The sequence below is a fragment of the Bubalus bubalis genome, chromosome 1 (genome assembly GCF_019923935.1).
Source record: "Bubalus bubalis isolate 160015118507 breed Murrah chromosome 1, NDDB_SH_1, whole genome shotgun sequence".
NCBI lineage: Eukaryota > Metazoa > Chordata > Mammalia > Artiodactyla > Bovidae > Bubalus > Bubalus bubalis.
This window is the reverse complement of record NC_059157.1, coordinates 66,489,865-66,511,536: the sequence shown is the minus strand read 5'-3', so window position 1 is coordinate 66,511,536 and position 21,672 is coordinate 66,489,865. Positions and strand designations below refer to the sequence as shown.

The 21,672-nt window shown below is 37.9% G+C and overlaps 1 protein-coding gene across 7 annotated transcripts in view; it reads left to right on the top strand.

Annotated features, from left to right (window-relative positions):
* USP25 (ubiquitin specific peptidase 25) overlaps nt 1-21,672 on the top strand; it is a 164,343-nt gene that overhangs the window by 22,140 nt on the left and 120,531 nt on the right. For 3 of the 7 annotated variants that reach the window (XM_025282223.3, XM_025282207.3, XM_025282232.3), the window contains exons 2-4: nt 2,014-2,091; nt 7,892-8,036; nt 12,562-12,645. In XM_025282223.3, the coding sequence (XP_025138008.3) occupies nt 2,014-2,091; nt 7,892-8,036; nt 12,562-12,645 (307 nt within the window). Of the gene's footprint in view, nt 1-2,013; nt 2,092-7,891; nt 8,037-12,561; nt 12,646-21,672 lie in introns of those variants that run through there. The other 4 variants (XM_025282229.3, XM_025282221.3, XM_025282251.3 and 1 more) reach the window with 2 other exon arrangements.

The following is a 21,672-nucleotide window of genomic DNA, read 5'->3' as shown; positions in this document are numbered from 1 at the left end:
TACAAACAAGCTTGTAAGATCTTTCAAGTATTTTATGTTCACTAAAATGTGGAATTAGATAAAGAGAATTTCTGTATAATTTGTATACATCTTTAATTTGTAATGTTGGGGATTGTGTAAGTTAGTTTTGGTTCCATTGCTTGCTATTGGTAATTTTTAAAATGAAAGTAGAAAAATTGACATGTCTAAAGAGAATTTTACTTTTCTCATATTTCAGCACGCTAAATTCGGCAGTTCAGTTCTTCTAATCAACTGTTTTGTTTATATGACCTTTGTTCATATACCTTATTATATATTTTATTTTTAGTCTCAGTTATCTCAGCTTTTAGTAAGATTTTTATGGAAATTAACATTTGTTGATGTCATAGTGGATACTGCCAGTGGCTGTTTAGTGTACATTCTTCGTTCTTTTCTTTTTCCTTAGCAACAGATTTGAAGTGAAGCTTTTTGCCTAACTGAAAAATACATTTCTCAACCTTCTTTGCAGCCATGAAGGGCCACATGACATGACTTTGTTCTGCTCAGTGAATGAGGCACATGGGGCTTGTTGAAGAAGGTGGAATCATTTAGCAGACACTCTTTGTCCTTTCCCCTGTATCTTATCTAGAACTTGGACTGGATGCTAGAGGAGGAAGTATAGAGTGACATTTAATAAATGTCATGTAAGAATGTTTAGTGAGAAGACAAGATTTCAACAGATCCTTTTATTCTAGAGGGGACTTGCTTTCCATGTCATATCACCCATTGAGCTTTCTCTATTTCATGGTTCTGTCTTCAGTTTTGGGGAACTTGTATTAAGAAATGTAGAGATGGAGGGAGGACCGTATTTTTAATTAGGGAAGTTTAGGGAAGGGTTTTGGTAGTAGAATCCTATCCTACCTGTTTTTCTCTTTAGTAGAGTATGGTACATCAGTAGAGTATAAACACATCTAAAGCAAATGGGCCCAAGTGACTCAGACAGTAAAGAATCTGCCTGCAAAAAAATCTGGGAGATGCAGGTTTGATACCTGGGTTGGTAAGTTCCTCTGGGAAAGGGAATGACAGCCCACTCCAGTATTCTCGCCTGGAGAATTCTATGGACAGAGGAGCCTGGAGGGCTACAGTTCATGGGGTCGCAAAGAGCCTGACATGACTGAGGAACTAACACACACAGCAAATGGGAGCAAGTAATCAATTTTATTTTGAATCTTTTATGACAGATTGGAGAATGAGGTGTTCTTTTTCCCTCCCTTGAATAGGGTGTGGTGGTTTAGTCATCCCCCAGTGTAATATATCCACCTACTGCTTGTTTGCCAAAGGCATATTTTTTCCATACATCCTAAATGCCTAGATGCTGGCTGACTTTAGGGGCAGGGAGAGATTCATACTGCTACTGCTAAGTCACTTCAGTTGTGTCTGACTCTGTGTGACCCTATAGATGGCAGCCCACCAGGCTCCCGTCCCTGGGATTCTCCAGGCAAGAACACTGGAGTGGATTGCCATTTCCTTCTCCAATGCATGAAAGTGAAACGTGAAAGTGAAGTCGCTCAGTCGTGCCTGACTCTTAGCGACCCTGTGGAACGCAGTCTACCAGGCTCCTCTGTCCATGGGATTTTCCAGGCAAGAGTACTGGAGTGGGGTGCCATTGCCTTCCCCGAGAGTTTCATAGGGCTGCCTCAGTTTCATTCTGGGGTCTCATCCCCTAGTTAAAGTACACCAGTGGATACCTGTTTGCCTTTGTTCTTCTTAGGTTTAGCTATCACAGAGTTCACTCCTTCTCTTATTAGATGGCATACATCAGACAGGAAGAATCAATCAGCTTTTTAGAAACGTGAAAATGGAATAAGGACTCACACAGCGTGGTTTATTCTTCCTAAAATAATGAAATGTATTCAGTCTTTCTCAAGTTCTATATTTTTTTGTTTTTTACTCTATTTTGTGTTTTCTGTCCTTTTTCCCGAAGGTCATTTATTTTCTGGTCTTTGTACATTTCCAGATTTGAGTATAACGCTTTCGGTTTTTCCTTTCTTCCAGCACCAGCAGACGTTTCTGAATCAACTACGAGAAATTACGGGTATTAATGATGCCCAGATTCTACAGCAGGCCTTGAAGGTATGCCCTCTGTTTCATGAGATACAGTTTCTGTTACACCCTCATCTCCACCACCTACCATATTGGAAAGTTGAGTTTTTTAGTTATGCAATGGATAGTACCATAGATACAGGGAAGAACTTTTATAAAGTAAAGGCCTTACTTAACGTAGCATTGGACTATAAAGAAAGCTGAGCGCCAAAGAATCGATGCTTTTGAACTGTGGTGTTGGAGAAGACTCTTGAGAGTCCCTTGGACTGCAAGGAGATCCAACCAGTCCATTCTAAAGAAGATTGGTCCTGGGTGTCCTTTGGAAGGAATGATGCTTGAGCTGAAACTCCAGTACTTTGGCCACCTGATGCAAAGAACTGACTCATTTGCAAAAACCTTGATGCTGGGAAAGATTGAAGGCAGAAGGAGAAGGGGACAACAGAGGGTGAGGTGGTTGGTTGGCATCATTGACTCAATGGACATGAGTTTCAGTAAACTCTAGGAGTTGGTGATGGACAGGGAGGCCTGGCGTGCTGCAGTCCATGGGGTCGCAAAGAGTCAGACATGACTGAGCAACTGAACTGAACTAACATAACATACTGCAATTTTGAACACATTAGCTTTTAGCACCCTGGTGTTCCATGATGCCTTGGAGTGAAAGAAGACCTCCCTCCACATGAAACAGTTTTCATGCAAAATGGAGTGATATGACTCCCAAGTACTAATGGCCAAGTTTACTCAAGAGACATTGTAGTGTTTAATTGGGGATGGAGGGGTAGAATGGCATAGAAGAGGAAGAGGAATTGGAAAAAAATTAATACAGTATCAGAAGCTTCCCTTTTAATCTTCCAGGAAGGAGAAATACAAATCAGCTAACCTTCAGTTAATTGAGTGCTTAAGATCATTCAACATCAAACTGTTCGATTATGCACAAAAAAGGGCATGATTTTTGTTGTATCTTGTGAAATATACTCCTTGCCACACAGAGGCACCCAGATGAGTCAGATCACATGGATATGCAGATTGAAAGAGAGCGAATGAAGGAAAGATGTTCAGAACCAGAACTCCACTTGAAGTGTATTTATAGATCACTGCTAAAGTCTGACATCAACAGTAGAGCAGTTGGCTACTGTAGGCACACACACAGCTTCAGTCCTTTGTACGTTGCTCTGAAAGACAACATTACATTATTTTTGATTTGGAGCCAGAAGTTCTTCCTTGTTTTCTAGAAATAATTCCCTTTGAATGATTGTAATCACAGTCATCATCATTGTAGTTGTAAGAACTAGCACTTATTAAGCACTTACAGTAAGTACTAGGTGCTATTCTAAGTACTTTGTGTGGCTGACTCCTCCTCCTAGTAACTTTGAAGTAGGTGTTATTTTTATCCACCTTTTAAAGGGTAAGGAGAAACAGAGAGGTTAAAATGACTTGCTGAAGATCACATAGTTAACATGTGGAGGAGCTTGGAATAGAAACCAAGCAGCCTGCTCCCAGTACCACACATAATTTCTGCTTTTACTGGAAGCTTTGCTTCAGCTTTTTCCTGCATCAGGAAAATGATCAACCAGTACTGTTAGGAGCATTTTAAAGTGTGGTTTATGAAGCCGCTCTCAAGTAGCTGGAAAGGAAGCAAAAATGTCGTACCTCAATTTTTATGATTATGACATTTAGATGATTGCCAGTCCATCCTTTTTTCTGCTAAATATGACAATCATTCCACGTCTATTTTCAGAAATGGCCTTTCCCATTCTGTATCACTTGAGTCTGGGGTTAGACCTATTACCTTGTCAGGGCAAATTTGGGGAATTCACTTAAATTTTTTTTAAAACTTAGGAAACATGTAGAATATGTTTAATTAAATAAACATAAAAAATTAAAGTAGTGTCCACATTTCCTTTGAGCTAAGTTATGTGACCACATTTTTTTTTTTAACTTGTTTCAGTTACCAGTATCTGGGGAAGAAAACAGTGTACTTAAATCTTAATTGTTGCTCAGTATAAATTTGTAAAATGTTTAATAATGGGTTGACTATCAGCACAATACTGATACAGAGTCTACTTTTGGGAGCCACAATGTTATTGATTGATTTTTAGCACTTTTATATTGAGAATTTCTTTGTATGTTCAAAGTAAGTGACCTTCAAGTTGTATAGATCCCTGCTGCATTCAGTTTATCATTATTATCATATGAGGGAGTATATGGAAAGCATTTGGTACATTTCTTGGCACTTAGTGTTCAATAAATGTTAGCCATTGTTATTAAAATTGTTTTGCGTCTGGTTTGTCACAAACTGTAGACTATGTTGGGAGAAGGCAATGGCACCCCACTCCAGTACTCTTGCCTGGAAAATCCCATGGACAGAGGAGCCTGGTGGGCTGCAGTCCATGGGGTCGCTAAGAGTCAGACACGACTGAGCGACTTCACTTTAACTTTTCACTTTGATGCACTGGAGAAGGAAATGGCAACCCACTCCAGTGTTCTTGCCTGGAGAATCCTATGGATGGAGAAGCCTGGTAGGCTGCAGTCCATGGGGTCGCACAGAGTCAGACACGACTGAATCGACTTAGCAGCAGCAGCAGACTATGTTAAACTCGTGTTTTGGATGAGTCATTTAAGAGTCTAATGACAGTTTTCATAGGTAACAAAGTTTAAAATGTGCACTCCTACTGTTTTCTCTCCTCAAAGGCTGTTAGAAGTAGAGTTGGGCTGAGTTGTTCCAGTTGCTCAGACATCAGATTGTGGGATCATCCTATCTTTCTCTTTTTATCCCTCCCCACATTTGATATGATAGCAAATAATATTGGGCTCTGCTTCTGCCGATTCTGTCCTATAGTCTGTTCCCCACATATACCCACAGTAATTCTTTTAAAATGTTTCTGTCCAAAACCTTCCACTGGCTTCCAGTTAAACTTTGTAAACTAAATTTCTGAAGGCTTCCACAGTATTGTGTGTTCTGGCCTTTGATACAAAGATAGCTTCATTATTAATACCTGGATTTCATAATGTGGTTTCAATTAGCAGTCATAGAGCTAATGTTGTTTTATTGTTAACTGTAGAGACAATATAGAGATAACTGGGCAAGTTTCTCTCATGATTTTGCTGTCAAAAATTCTTAGTATTTTTAGCATCTGTTTTTCTTCTGAATTTTTAGAATATTATTTATGTGTTTAATTTGGGTAGAATTTTCATCTCCACAGTATTCTGGAGTTCTGTGTGTCTCTCTATCAAGCTTTCAGGCCACTGATGCTGTTTTCTTATGAGTCTGATATTTGCTTGTTAAATTGCCTGTAAGTAGGCATTCAGCACGAACCTCATTCCATAGTTCATCAGGCACTCAAATGTATCAGATCTAGGCCCTTAAATCTATTTCTCACTTCCACTGTATAATCATAAGGGATTTGATTTAGACCTGTATGGTCTAGTGGTTTTCCCTAATTTCTTCAATTTCAGTCTGAATTTGGCAATAAGGAGTTCATGATCTGAGCCATGCAAAAAAAGCAAAATGGCTGTCTGGGGAGGCCTTACAAATAGCTGTGAAAAGAAGAGAAGAGAAAAGCAAAGGAGAAAAGGAAAGATAAAAGCATCTGAATGCAGAGTTCCAAAGAATAGCAAGAAGAGATAAGAAAGCCTTCCTCAGCAATCAATGCAAAGAAATACAGGAAAACAACAGAATGGGAAAGGCTAGAGATCTCTTCAAGAAAATTAGAGATACCAAGGGGACATTTCATGCAAAGATGGGCTCGATAAAGGACAGAAATGGTATGGACCTAACAGAAGCAGAAGATGTTAAGAAGAGGTGGCAAGAATACACAGAACTGTACAAAAAAGATCTTCACGACCCAGATAATCACGATGGTGTGATCACTCATCTAGACATCCTGGAATGTGAAGTCAAGTGGGCCTTAGAAAGCATTACTACGAACAAAGCTAGTGGAGGTGATGGAATTCCAGTTGAGCTATTCCAAATCCTGAAAGATGATGCTGTGAAAGTGCTGCACTCAATATGCCAGCAAATTTGGAAAACTCAGCAGTGGCCAAAGGACTGGAAGAGGTCAGTTTTCATTCCAATGCCAAAGAAAGGCAATGCCAAAGAATGCTCAAACTACCACACAATTGCACTCATCTCACACGCTAGTAAAGAAATGCTCAAAATTCACCAAGCCAGGCTTCAGCAATATGTGAACCGTGAACTTCCAGATGTCCAACCTGGTTTTAGAAAAGGCAGAGGAACCAGAGATCAAATTGCCAACATCCGCTGGATCATCGAAAAAGCAAGAGAGTTCCAGAAAAACATCTATTTCTGCTTTATTGACTATGCCAAAGCCTTTGACTGTGTGGATCACAATAAACTGTGGAAAATTCTGAAAGAGATGGGAATACCAGACCACCTGATCTGCCTCTTGAGAAACCTATATGCAGGTCAGGAAGTAACAGTTAGAACTGGACGTGGAACACCAGACTGGTTCCAAATAGGAAAAGGAGTACGTCAAGGCTGTATATTGTCACCCTGGTTATTTAACTTATATGCAGAGTACATCATGAGAAACACTGGACTGGAAGAAGCACAAGCTGGAATCAGGATTGCCGGGAGAAATATCAATAACTTCAGATATGCAGATGACACCACCCTTATGGCAGAAAGTGAGGAGGAACTCAAAAGCCTCTTGATGAAAGGGAAAGTGGAGAGTGAAAAAGTTGGCTTAAAGCTTAACATTCAGAAAACGAAGATCATGGCATCTGGTCCCATCACTTCATGGCAAATAGATGGGGAAACAGTGGAAACAGTGTCAGACTTTATTTTTCTGGGCTCCAAACTCACTGCAGATGGTGACTGCAGCCATGAAATTAAAAGACGCTTACTCCTTGGAAGGAAAGTTATGACCAACCTAGAGAGCATATTCAAAAGCAGAGATACTACTTTGCCAACAAAGGTTCATCTAGTCAAGGCTATGGTTTTTCCTGTGGTCATGTATGGATGTGAGAGTTGGACTGTGAAGAAGGCTGAGCATCAAAGAATTGATGCTTTTGAACTGTGGTGTTGGAGAAGACTTGAGAGTCCCTTGGACTGCAAGGAGCTCCAACCAGTCCATTCTGAAGGAGATCAGCCCTGGGATTTCTTTGGAGGGAATGATGCTGAAACTGAAACTCCAGTACTTTGGCCACCTCATGCGAAGAGTTGTCTCATTGGAAAGACTCTGATGCTGGGAGGGATTGGGGGCAAGAGGAGAAGGGGACGACGGAGGATGAGATGGCTGGATGGCATCACTGACTGGATGGATGTGAGTCTGGGTGAACTCCGGGAGTTGGTGATGGACAGGGAGGCCTGGAGTGCTGTGATTCAGGGGGTCGTGAAGAGTTGGACATGACTGAGCAACTGAACTTAACTGAACTGAGGCATTCAGCATAAATATTAAAGAGAATATCTGTTGTTATTCTTGTTTGCTGAAGTACTATTTTAAATATTTGTTTTTCACTCTTTTAGATAGCAAGTTCCAGAAAACATTTTTTAGTTTGTTCATTTGCTTCGAAGTATAAGTTTATGATTGGACTTTTGTTAAGCAGATATAAAAAAGTAATGGAAAACAGATTATTTATAGAATTGATTTTTGCATTATATTAGTTTTAATTAATAGATAAAGGAATTACGGTTGATATAGTATACTGTGTTTACAGTGAATTCATATTGTAAAATTAAGAATGACATAGTATAATTTTAAGTCTGAAAATGAGTTTTACTATTAGAGTTGTTATGGAGAAAATTACATAAATCATATGCAAATGTATACTTACTCCAAAATATTTGATGTTCTGTTCTTGATATTTGAAGGACAGTAATGGGAACTTGGAGCTAGCAGTGGCTTTCCTTACTGCAAAGAATGCCAAGACCCCTCAGCAGGAGGAGACAACTTACTACCAAACAGCGCTTCCTGGCAGTGACAGATACATCAGTGTGGGCAGCCAAGCAGACGCAAGTAAGGTTACTTCTCTTTCTTAATATTTTAAGTAGAATGTAATGAAAACTTTTGTTTGGGGCTGTGTTTTGTTTAAGCAGAGGTGAAGGACAAAAAAAGGAATGACTTTAGCTTTGACTCTTCTTGTAGTTGAAAGTGCATATGTTTTTATTAGCTACTGTATTTTTTTCCAGTTTGGAGGTAAAAGATTATATTTAAGTTATATATTCTTTCATAAAACATTTCGTATAGTATTGTTTTAAAATATGGAACATCCAAAGGTGTTATTTATTAAAAATTTCTAGAATTTTAAATAGGGCACAGTTATTTGTTTTATAGATGTTAAGTGTTGGTAGAGACCTTAGTATTATTTTTGAAGATAAAGTATTTTTTTAATTACTGGTATGATTTACTGTTTAACAGAATTTTCCTTCTCTCAACTCCAGCCCTTCTCCAAAATAAAGATCTTGGAAGAAGGTTTATACAGCAGAACAAAATAAACAAACATGCATATACAGAAAATTTTACACAGGACTCTTAACTTTTCTTCATAATATAAATAATTAATGCTTATATAGCCGAGTTTTTTTCTTTATTTCCATCTCATTATGATGTAGTAACTGCATTATATAAAATGTAGGTATTTCTGTGCATTCTGGATTTGAAAAGTGTGGTTACTAACTTGTCCTTGAAGAGAATTTTTTGGTTTTGTTTATAAATGTTCTTAAAGTTAGAAAACAGCCAGAAAGATCCCATTCATATAGATGTTTATAGCTACTGATTGGCATTAAATGCTGTTTAATGTTGTTGATAAAATATTTTAATCTCAGACTTTCAAGGTAATCTTAGTATTTTTGCTCCACAAATGGTCTTGTGTCTCCAAAGCTGAGATACTCCTATCTCACACAGATAATAGGTGATGGCAGAAGCTTTGTATAAGACAGACTCAATTGCTGTGTCCAAGTTCAAGACAAACTGTGTTTTGGCCCCTACCTACATCTCTAACTTCATTTTCCACTGTTTTCCTCTTCTCACTTTACACTGTAGTAATGGAAAATAGCTTGAAAATTCTCATCCACACAATGCTATTTCTCCTGTCGTTACACATGTTACTTCTGTCTGGAATCCCCTCTGGCCTTTACCACCAGTCTGATTTCTTCTCGGGCTCTAAGACATTGCTCAGGAACTGCTGGCTTGAGAGCATTTTGTCCAGCTTCTATGTTAAACTGAGTGCTTCTAACACCCAGAGTGTACTTCTGTCTTAATGAGTACTGTGTTATTTTGAAATTATTTGCTGTGCCTTTCTTGCATACCAAACTGTAAACTTAACAGGGCAATAGAGTGTCTATAGTCCCACCATTATACTAGGATGTCATGGTTTCTCCAAAAAGTGCTTGTTGAATTATTTTTGATAATATGTATAAAAAAGCCATTTTGAAACCAATGAAAGTTCTCTTGAACAAGATTGAGAAACTTGTTACAAGAAGTTAGAAAAAAGATAGTGGTATAAATAAGGAATTAATATGTGAGAATAACATTTCATATCTTTTAAGGTTCTGAGACTTGGGAGGAAAATGAAGTTAGGTAGAAAAAGAAAAAAAGATTTTGAGTGAAGACAGCTGGTTAAGGTGAAAGAAACAGGAAATTGAGTAGACATGGTTCCGTGTTCTAGTGGAAAGGACGAAACGATTGTAGAGTGATAGCTGTCAACTCTTAATACAGGTGGTAGACTTTGTGACATGAGACAGCATATGCAGAGAAGAATTAGGATTATAAGACTGTCATCAGAAAGATACCCTATTTGTTGTGTGAAAATTAGAAAATGTTCTTTAAGCCACATGTTAACACCTGTTCAAGAATTTTGACAAGGAGTAGTGAAAATGTTATGGACAAAATGAAAGATTTGAATAGGTGCTCTTAGGGAGAAAGCAACCTGATTTTAGAAAGTGTGTTAATTGAAGAAACAAAATTTGTATGTATGTGTATATGTGTAGCTCTTGAAAAGTATGCACTAAGTACTTTTATATTCCCCTTGAAAGAAATGATAGAGAGGTGGAGTTTCTGGTTTCATCTCATTGATTATCTTACTGAACAAATTGCTTGTTGTTTTAATTTCTTTATTGATAACTGAACTATCCTTCTAACCAGAATGCTAACTCATATTTAATAATTGAATAATTTGTATAGTATATTCATAAAGTTGGTTTGAGATTATTGAGAAAAAAAATTGTAAAAATATAGTGAGGTGATTGTACTATAATAGTATCAGTATCAAAGTGGGAACATATAGCTTATGAGGTAAAAATAATTTTTTTCCATTTTACAACTTACATCTTTTAAAAATTTTTAAGGATGACTGTCTTTAGGAAATAGTCTTGATTCAGCATTTAAATTTAGTCATGTCATAATAGTATTACATGGTTTAAAACTGAGAAAGTAAGTAAATGTCATGCATTCAGCAGATTCTTTAAATTACTATGCTATAATTGCTGAGGAAAAATGAAATCTCTTGTTTATTTTTAATTCTTGGAAGGAGTGGTTAAATATGGGAAGGACAGAAAATAAATATAAGTGAATATATATATTTAAATGCAGACCTCTTCTTGAATAAAAGTGTAAGTGCTAAAGGAGTGTGAAGTGTTGGAGTGATCAGAGTGTGAGGAAATTTTCAAGGGATTGTTCTAGATAAAAAACTCTTTTTGAGCATTTTCTCAGTTGTATGTGAAATGCCTTGTTACTTGAAAATTGACCATCAGTTCAGTTCAGTTCAGTCACTCAGTCATGTCTGACTCTTTGTGACCCCACGAATTGCAGCACGCCAGGCCTCCCTGTCCATCACCAACTCCCGGAGTTCACTCAAACTCACGTCCATCTAGTCGGTGATGCCATCCAATCATCTCATCCTCTGTTGTCCCCTTCTCCTCTTGCCCCCAATCCCTCCCAGCATCAGTGTCTTTTCCAATTAGTCAACTCTTCTCATGAGGTGGCCAAAGTACTGGAGTTTTCAGCTTTAGCATCATTCCTTCCAAAGAACAGCAGAAAGTGAAGAGGAACTAAAGAGCCTCTTGATGAAAGTGAAAGAGGAGAGTGAAAAAGTTGGCTTAAAGCTCAACATTCAGAAAACGAAGATCATGGCATCTGGTCCCATCACTTCATGGGAAATAGATGGGGAAACAGTGGAAACAGTGTCAGACTTTATTTTTCTGGGCTCCAAAATCACTGCAGATGGTGACTGCAGCCATGAAATTAAAAGACGCTTACTCCTTGAAAGGAAAGTTATTACCAACCTAGATAGCATATTCAAAAGAAGAGACATTACTTTGCCAACAAAGGTCTGTCTAGTCAAGGCTATGGTTTTTCCAATAGTCATCTATGGATGTGAGAGTTGGACTGTGAAGAAAGCTGAGTGCCGAAGAATTGATGCTTTTGAACTGTGGTGTTGGAGAAGACTCTTGAGAGTCCCTTGGACTGCAAGGAGATCCAACCAGTCCATTCTAAAGAAGATTGGTCCTGGGTGTCCTTTGGAAGGAATGATGCTTGAACTTAATTCTTTCAAATAATGGCAAGGGTTTTTGTTTTTTCAATTTCTTCTCTCTCTCTCTTCTTTTTTTAAGTGTAAAATCTGTTATAAACAGGGCTAAGGCGTAAACAAACCTTGGTAACTTTTTGTCATCTATTGGTTTTAGTGCTGACAAAACATTTATGTTTTGAAATAAAAGTCTCTAATGCTAAATACATAATGGTTCCTTGTTATAAACTAGAGTAAAACTTGTAACTAAAGGTCTTTTTTAGAAGAACTAAACACGTGTTTTTTTGATGACTAGAAAAATTTAGTTTTTAAATTAATATTCCATAGAAGTCACATTTGGGGTTGTAGGGAAATTTTCATATAACCAAGTATATCAGAAAAGAAAGAAAATTATGTCATTTGAGAGGAGAACACATATTTGTGAACACAATGTTTGTGAACTTTAATATTGAAGAAGTAACTACATTTTCAGTAGTTGGTAGGGCGATTATTGGCCTCGGTGTATTTTTACTTTTCATTTTTGAGAGAAAAAGGAAACATTTCAAGGAAAGCTTGTACTGTGCATAATAAGGAATTAAGAAGTATTGTTTTAGTAACATTCCAAGCTGTAAATAAATACTGCTGGTTTCTGGGGCAAAAAAACAAAAACAAAAACAAAAAACTTTTTTGTAGTACTGTTAGCATATAGTTGAGGCACATTTTTAAATTACTTTTATCCCCTGTTTAGACTGGATATTGTGAATTGTCAAATGAGTGCCTCCTGCCTCCAGCTTAAATGAGAAGTGAAATGATTGTGTTAGGAATTTTGCAATTAAAAATGCAAAGAAGACTAGGAAACAGTGCAAGATACTGAGATATCATAGGTGTATTAATCAGAGAAGAGATTGTGTGAAGTTTTTGTGTCATGACAAACTCTGTCATAGACATGACCATACAACACTTTTGCCCAATTTGAAATCAAATAGTAATATTCTTTCTTTCTTGATCATTAAATTCTTTTGAACTTTTTTAAAACAGGAAAAAAACAGTATATGCCCACCAGAACAAGATGTGCTACAATTGAGCAATCAAAGTATGGATCAAAAGATAAGAGGGATTTGGGTAGGTAATTTTAACATAGAAAATAATGCCACATATTGACTTAAGTTTTAGAGAAATTAGTATAACACGCTGGAGTGAGTGTTAAGTGGTAGACCCTTCACAAATTTAGAAGCATTGTATTTTTTAAAAAAATGCTGTATTTCTTTTTACAGAAGAACTTGAATTGTTTGGTAAGGATTGCACAGAAAGTGAGAAACATGTTTAAGTTCTGTCCCAGAACTCTAGTCTTAGTTATATTGCTTGACTAGTCTAAAATTGATTTTTTATTTTTTTTTTTTAGATTTAAAGCAAAAATTATAAACAGATTCCAGTCTAGTCTTCTCAACCCTGCTGAGGGTGAATCACTTATGTTGAGAAGTTTTCGGATTTACTAATTGAACACTGATAATTTTTCCCATTCACCAAATTTGTTAAGCAACTGCAGAAAGAAAAAAGTGAAATAGAAGTTAAATCTCTGTAGAGATTTCTAATGCATAATGCATGATTCACCAAAAGTCAGTTAAGCCGAAAAATAAGATGCTACAGTGGTATGCAGATAACTTGTAGCTGATTAGGTGCAGTTAGGCATATATTCTGTTAGACATACACTTTAGAATTGCTTGCATAACTTTATTTTCTGTAATTTTAGGACAAAATGATAGCTATGGCATTTGCACTTTTTGTTGACTAATACAGAATGATAATTTTTGCTTTTTCCAAGTCAGAAAACATGATGAAATAGATGACAAACTCAGGGTATGCCTCCTTTATTATCCCTTTTCTTACTTAACAGTGCTGCCGTTATAAATTTAGCAGCAACTATTAAAAACAGAGCAAGACTGTTTAGAACTGAGTTGTTAATACAGTTGCCAGTAGTTACATGTGGCAACTTAAATTTAACATCAGTTTAAATAATCCTGAAGCTCAGTTTTTCTGTTGCCATAGATACATTTAAAATGGGCAGTAGTCATCAACATGTAACTAGTGGCTACTGTATTGGACTGCGTGGATAATAGTACATTTCCACCATCACAGGAAGTTTTATTGGACATCACTGTTTTGGAGAATCTGAGTTTAGCAACGATAAGGTTGGAAAAGAATGGGAGAGTGCAGTGAGCAGCACAATTTCTATTATGTCTTCATGCTTTTAAGTATTCTTTTAACATGACACCTTATTATGCTATTTGTCCTTTATCTGGAGAAGTTTTCAATGGATGAAGTATATATTCTGAAGTATTCTAACTAGTGCCACTATGAAGATCACTCATTAATTTTTATTTCTATTCCAGTCTAGATATTAACCTTTATTTGCTTAACAGATATTTATTGATTTCCTAATACAAATCAAGTACGCTTTTAGGCCATTAAAAATATCAAGAAGTGTCTGCATTAACATAGGGGGAAGACGGATGGTAAATAGTAAATAAAAAATGTCTGGTAGTAGTAAGTTTATGAAGAAGAACAGAGCAGGGTAGGACAGAGGGTGACAGGGATGGGTTTGTAGTTCAGACACAGGGTGTGGTATTTTAGATGGAGGGTTGGGTGGTGAATGTCTCACTTATACAGATGCCTCAGGAAGAGAGGGGCTGAACCTCCAGGAAATCTGAGGGAAGTGTGGCCCAGGCTGGGGCTTTGAGGCAGGAGTGTTTTTGGCTCAGGAGGTGAGTGGTGAGGACAGCAACCGCAGTTGAAGCAGAGTAAGGCTGAGAATGGTCTTTTCCTCATTTCCATTCACCTGCTTATGATCTCTTTCTTCATCTTTGCCTTTTTCTTTCAAGGGCATCCCCTGCCTTTTGGTGGCTCAGTGATTATTTTTTTTTGTCCCCTCCAGCTTTGCTCACCTCCCAGAACCACCGTGTAGTTGGCAGTTCTGTCACTTTTTATGTGCCTGCTTTCCCCTTCAGTGTTTCTCTTTCAGTTTTTACGTGCCTACTTTTTCCTTCAGTTTTTCTGCCCTGGTACATATTCTTATTACAACTCTTCTCAAACACTTGTTCAGCACTTTTAATTCTTAACTTTCCAAACGGTTCTTTCTATTCATATCACTTCTCTGCCTAGAAATCTTTGCTGATGGTAAGTATAAGTTTGGCTTATTAAAAAAAAAGAAAAATGTTTCCCCTAGGGTTAGCCTTATGTAGGTGAGGAAAATAATGAAAGAACTTTCTTCCCACCTAAATCAAAATCTTACATTGTAGATGTAACTACAATCTTACATACATTGTAGTTCAATTAGATTATGGGCTAAATTGGCTCTTCTGAACTAACTTGGACTCCTTTTGTCATTTTATGTACCATTTCATGAGAAAATGAATTATGAATGATAAATAATGTATACATTTGAAGTCTGATTTATTGTTGATGGCCCTCTGTATTTCGGAGTTAGCAGAGAAATGTTTGGTAGTTGGTGTGTAAGTTTTTGGAAGGATTTATTAAGGTGAATGTTATGTTTTGATGTGTGTATTTCTGACTTTACAGGAAAAAAATGTTTTATCTTGGGCAGTCTTGAAATGTTGGCGAGTACTGTTCATAGGTTTTTGTACTGTGCTTTTTCTGCAGTGTTACTCAGCTGACACTAACATGCTTGTGCTCTTGAATTTGGTTCATATTTATTCTAATAATGAAGAGAGGATTGGTTGAAAGAAAGCGTAGTGTTTTACCAAGGTTGTCTCTTGGCATTGGATGGAATTTTTTACAAAGGCTAAATTTTTGTAATTTACTTTTGCCAATTAGAAATCATTTCCTACTAAAGCTTGTTGAGCGGTTTCAAATCCTAAAAGGTGATGCTGTGAAGGTGCTGCACTCAATATGCCAGAAATTTGGAAACTCAGCAGTGGCCACAGGACTGGAAAAGGTCAGTTTTCATTCCAATCCCAAAGAAAGGCAATGCCAAAGAATGCTCAAACTACTGCACAGTTGCACTCATCTCACATGCTAGTAAAGTAATGCTCAAAATTCTCCAAGCCAGGCTTCAGCAATATGTGAACCGTGAACTTCCTGATGTTCAAGCTGGTTTTAGAAAAGGCAGAGGAACCAGAGACCAAATTGCCAACACCTGCTGGATCATTGAAAAAGCAAGAGAGTTCCAGAAAAACATCTATTTCTGCTTTATTGACGATGGCAAAGCCTTTGACTGTGTGGATCACAATAAACTATGGAAAATTCTGAAAAAGGTGGGAGTACCAGACCACCTGACCTGCCTCTTGAGAAACCTATATACAGGTCAGGAAGCAGCAGTTAGAACTGAACATTGAACAACAGACTGGTTCCAAATAGGAAAAGGAGTACGTCAATGCTGTATATTGTCACCCTGCTTATTTAACTTATATACAGAGTACATCATGAGAAACGCTGGGCTGGAAGAAACACAAGCTGGAATCAAGATTGCCAGGAGAAATATCAATAACCTCAGATATGCAGATGACACCATCCTTATGGCAGAAAGTGAAGAAGAACTAAAGAGCCTCTTGATGAAAGTGAAGGAAGAGAGTGAAAAAGTTGGCTTAAAGCTCAACATTAAGAAAACTAAGATCATGGCATCCAGTCCCATTATTTCATGGCAAATAGATGGGGAAACAGTGGAAACAGTATCAGACTTCATTTTTTGGGGCTCCAAAATCACTGCAGATAGTGATTGCTGCCATGAAATTAAAAGATGCTTACTCCTTGGAAGAAAAGTTATGACCAACCTAGACAGCATATTAAAAAGCAGACATTACTTTACCAACAAAGGTTCATCTATTCAAGGCTATGGTTTTTCCAGTAGTCATGTGTGGATGTGAGAGTTGAACTATAAAGAAAGCTGAGCACTGAAGAATTGATGCTTTTGAACTGTGGTGTTGGAGAAGACTCTGGAGAGTCCGATGAACTGCAAGGAGATCCAACCAGTCCATTCTGAAGGAGATCAGTCCTGAGTGTTCATTGGAAGGACTGATGTTGAAGCTGAAACTCCAATAATTTGGCCACCTGGTGTGAAGAGCGGACTCATTTGAAAAGACCCTGATGCTGGGAAAGATTGAAAGCAGAAGGAGAAGGGACATCAGAGGATGGGATAGTTGGATAGCATCACTGATTCAATGGACATGAGTTTGAGTAAACTCCGGGAGTTGGTGATGGACAGGGAGGCCTGGCGTGCTGCAGTCCATGGGGTCGCAAAGAGTTGGACACGAATGAGCACCTGAACTGAACTGAAAGCATGTTCTGTTCCTTTTTTGAATAAGCACATAAGAAAATCATAGAGGATTATTTTTCATTGTGAAATTGATAGCTCATTACATATTTTACAGAAATCATTCTACTAAACTCTAGAAAGAGATTAAATTTAGGATCAATCATTATTAAAATAATGTTTTACTTTCTTAATATCTGTTCTTAAAATCATGTGTATTTGATATGCATGTAGGTTATAATAATTCAGTATTGCTGTATGGTTCTAAAATAACCTATGGAAAGAAGAAGCTTTATGAACATCATGGAGAAAATTATTGTAATTAAAGTGAAACTATACTAAACCTTCTCCATTGCTTAAAGGAGCAAATCTCAGAATTTCAATTAAGGACCGATAGTCTGGTCAGTCAGTCTTCCTAGCATTAAAGACTATAATTACTTTTTCTTCCTCTGCTCACACTTAATTCCTCTGATACCAGATATGTGAGGTTGTTTTTCCCTATATATGATCAGTTCTATGACATCAGCTGGGTGTTTTACAATTCTGACACCATTTACGTGAAGTGAGCAGCAGATACCACAGGCTAAATTCTCCGTCCCACAAAACTCCTACCTTAGACACCAGTCACAAGTAATGGGTCCCTAGGTTACCTATGTTCTGTTTGACCTGAGTTCAAATTGGGAGTTCTCGTGACCCCCTCAAGTTTGATTATTTGCTATAATGGCTCACAACTCAGGGAAACACTTTTTATTAGTTTATTATATTAAAGGCTATGATAAAGGATGAACAGCCAGATGGAGAGGTGTATAGAGCACACCTCTGTAGTCTGGAAAGTCCCAAGCCAGAAGTTTCTGCCTTGTGGAGTTGAGATGTACCACCCTCCCAGCATATGGATATGTTCATCAATCTGGAAGCTCTCCAGACCTTGTACTTTGGGAATTTTTATGGCAGTTTCATGAAGTAGGCTTGATTGTTTGTTAACTTAATCTCCAGTCCCTCATATATATCTCTCTAGAGGATGGGACATGGGGCTCCAAGTTGCAAGCTTCTCATCATGACTTAGTCTTTCTGGCCCATCCTGAAGTCAGTATGGAGCCCACCAAGAGTCATCTCTTTAGAACAAAAGATGCTCCTGTCACCTAGGAAATGCCAAGTGATATAGGAGCTCTTTATCAGGAACTGGGTCAGAGACCAAGTATTAGAACAAAAGATGCTCCGAGGATCTTACCTTGCTCTTTGGATTGACTTGTTAATCCATGCATGATTTAGTAACACAATGCATTGGTAATTTGGAAAAGATTTCCTTCCAAATGTTGGAAGAACATCTATATTATAAAACAAATAGAAATTGTTAATACCACTTGATTTCACCAGAAAAGCCTTTAAAGTATGGGGAAGATATCACTCTCATAGTGACAGAAACAAGTTTTCTGAAGTTGCAACTTCTGCCTGAAAATTCCATAGTTATCATTGGCAGCAGATAGTCTCATTTGTTTTTCAAGTGACAGGCTCCCCTTTTTTTGAGAAAATGTCTGTCAAATACTGATGTCTGAATAATCATAGTTTGTAGTTTATAAGTTGTAATATCCGGTAAAAACAGTGCTCCATGAAAAAAATTCATTGAGTTCAACCTGTAGCTCAAACAATGCACTAGTGTTTTTTTCTTTAGCAACAGCGTACTTTAGGTATGTAACAGAACTACTGTGCGTATGTTCAGTTTTGTCACATAGAAGTAAAAGACCATGTAAAACAATGTTTGAGATTTCATAAAATTAGATTTCACTTATTAAGGATTTAAGAGAGATTGGCTTTTTTTTTTGAATTTGAGTGTGTATAGTTGTAATATAATGAATTGCTTACGTAACTTGATGCTGCTACCTTGATTTGTGCTAAGACACAGTGGTTTAATGCACTGTTGTTTTGCATAATCACTGTAAATGTGACCATAGTAGGAAAAACAGATAACATCATAACATTTTTTATGAGAGCATACTTTACTTAAGGAACCCCTTCCCTTATAGAGTCACTGGGGATCCCCAAGAATCCATGGATTACACTTGGGCACTGCTAGTATGGAGGGGAGACCACCGGATTTAATAATTTGAGGACTTAAATTTGAAGCCTGTCTACCTTTCTTTTATTCTTATAATATTAGATTTCATTTCTCACAACTTCATTTATTTTGTTTATGAAATAGGGTTAAAAGCATCTTGCCTTACTTTTTGCTTTTGTGTTTCTTGAGTTACGATTGCTGAATTATGAAAAGCTCGAAATATAACTTGTTGCTATTTCGAAGTGAGTTTCTGCTCTAGCCAGCTTAGTTTACTGGTCAGTTGTGAAACAGTAAACACTTTAGATAGTTTCAAAGAAGAAATTTAATACAGGGGACTAGATTGTTAAAAAAAAAAATCGGTGGGAGCACTGGAGGAACGATCTCTAGCTCAGCTTTCTGAAATGACTCCCAGATTCTTGCAGGACTGGCCAGCCAGCAAAGCTACTCCATCTGCCACAGTCAGGGAGACAGTGAATCAGGAGACTGCCATGGGACAGTTGAGAACATAGCTTTATAGCTGTTGCCCAAGGAGAGCTAGCCAGGATAAGGTAACTGCCACTAAGTTGTGCCTGGACACTGGAGCACAGAGTCTGGTTACTACTTTTACTCTCTCTCTTGACATCCTCAAGCTGGAAGCTGGAAACTGGATTGCTACTGTGGAGCAGCCCACATCTGTTCAGTCATGCTGGAGAAAAACAGCCAAAAGCAATAGGAGAGTGCCTTCCTCCTCATAGCTGCCTCTCACATCTCATGCTAGTATATCCTATTGGTGGAACCTAAATTTTACCCAAAAGTGTAACTACAAGTGAATCAGGAAAATAGGTTCGTTGGTTTTAATCTTTTTGGCTTCTGTCATTGAAGAAAGCATACTAGGAAGATGAGACGGTGGAGTCTGAGGGGCTATTTGATCAAGTCCTCCAAACCTGTTTGCTTCTTTGTGATTTTCAAGTTATTTTTTTTACTTTATTATTTTCTCTTTAGTCACCCAAGTTTTAGTCATTTTTAATGACCATGATCTCATTTTTATGAGTCCATTTCATGCCTCTCTAGTTCTAGCTTTAATCAATATTTCAGCTGGACTGAATGATGACACACACTAGTGACACCATCCATCTACAGCTGTGGTTTGATGGACTTGTAAACGAGACATATGAATCCTTTGGCCTGCTGACAGGTGTATCATTGCAGTTGTTCTGTTCCACATTTTATTTGATTGAATTTTTTTAGACCTGCCTGCAATGCTGGAGATCTGGGTTCAATCTCTAGGTTAGGAAGATCCCCTGGAGAAGGGAACGGCTACCCACTCCAGTATTCTGGCCTGGAAAATTCCATGGACTGTATAGTTCATGGGGTCATGAAGAGTTGGACACGACTGAGTGACTTTCACTTTATTGCACTTTTATTAAGGTTTAATTATACTGTCTAAGGAATTAAAAAAAAGTCTTCTAAATTGCCAACATCCACTGGATCATGGAAAAAGCAAGAGAGTTCCAGAAAAACATCTTATTTCTGCTTCATTGACTATGCCAAAGCCTTTGACTGTGTGGATCACAATAAACTGTGGAAAATTCTGAAAAAGATGGGAATACCAGACCACCTGATCTGCCTCTTGAGAAATTTGTATGCAGATCAGGAAGCAACAGTTAGAACTGGACATGGAACAACAGACTGGTTCCAAATAGGAAAAGGAGTACGTCAAGGCTGTATATTGTCACCCTGCTTATTTAACTTATATGCAGAGTACATCATGAGAAACGCTGGACTGGAAGAAACACAAGCTGGAATCAAGATTGCGGGGAGAAATATCAATCACCTCAGATATGCAGATGACACCACCCTTATGGCAGAAAGTGAAGAGGAACTCAAAAGCCTCTTGATGAAAGTGAAAGTGGAGAGTGAAAAAGTTGGCTTAAAGCTCAACATTCAGAAAACGAAGATCATGGCATCTGGTCCCACCACTTCATGGGAAATAGATGGGGAAACAGTGGAAACAGTGTCAGACTTTATTTTTCTGGGCTCCAAAATCACTTCAGATGGTGACTGCAGCCATGAAATTAAAAGATGCTTACTCCTTGGAAGGAACGTTATGACCAACCTAGATAGCATATTGAAAAGCAGAGACATTACTTTGCCAACAAAGGTACGTCTAGTCAAGGCTATGGTTTTTCCTGTGGTCATGTATGGATGTGAGAGTTGGACTGTGAAGAAGGCTGAGTGCCGAAGAATTGATGCTTTTGAACTGTGGTGTTGGAGAAGACTCTTGAGAGTCCCTTGGACTGCAAGGAGATCCAACCAGTCCATTCTGAAGGAGATCAGCCCTGGGATTTCTTTGGAAAGAATGATGCTAAAGCTGAAACTCCAGTACTTTGGCCACCTCATGCGAAGAGTTGACTCATTGGAAAAGACTCTGATGCTGGGAGGGATTGGGGGCAGGAGGAGAAGGGGACGACAGAGGATGAGATGGCTAGATGGCATCACTGACTGGATGGACGTGAGTCTGGGTGAACTCCGGGAGTTGGTGATGGACAGGGAGGCCTGGCGTGCTGCAATTCATGGGGTCGCAAAGAGTTGGACACGACTGAGCGACTGACCTGATCTGATGGCCAACTGTTATTCCTAATATTTTTAGTATTCCTATAAGCTACTGTTTGGAGGAAAAAATGTATATAACAATAGAAGTAGATTTTTGAATCTGTTGATGTATTTTATTTGTTACTAAGTGTGAAAAATTTTTTTAAGTAGTTAATATAACCCTTAGCTAGATGGGCTTCCCTTGTGGCTCAGCTCGTAAAGAATCTGCCTGCAATGCAGGAGACCTGGGTTTGATCCC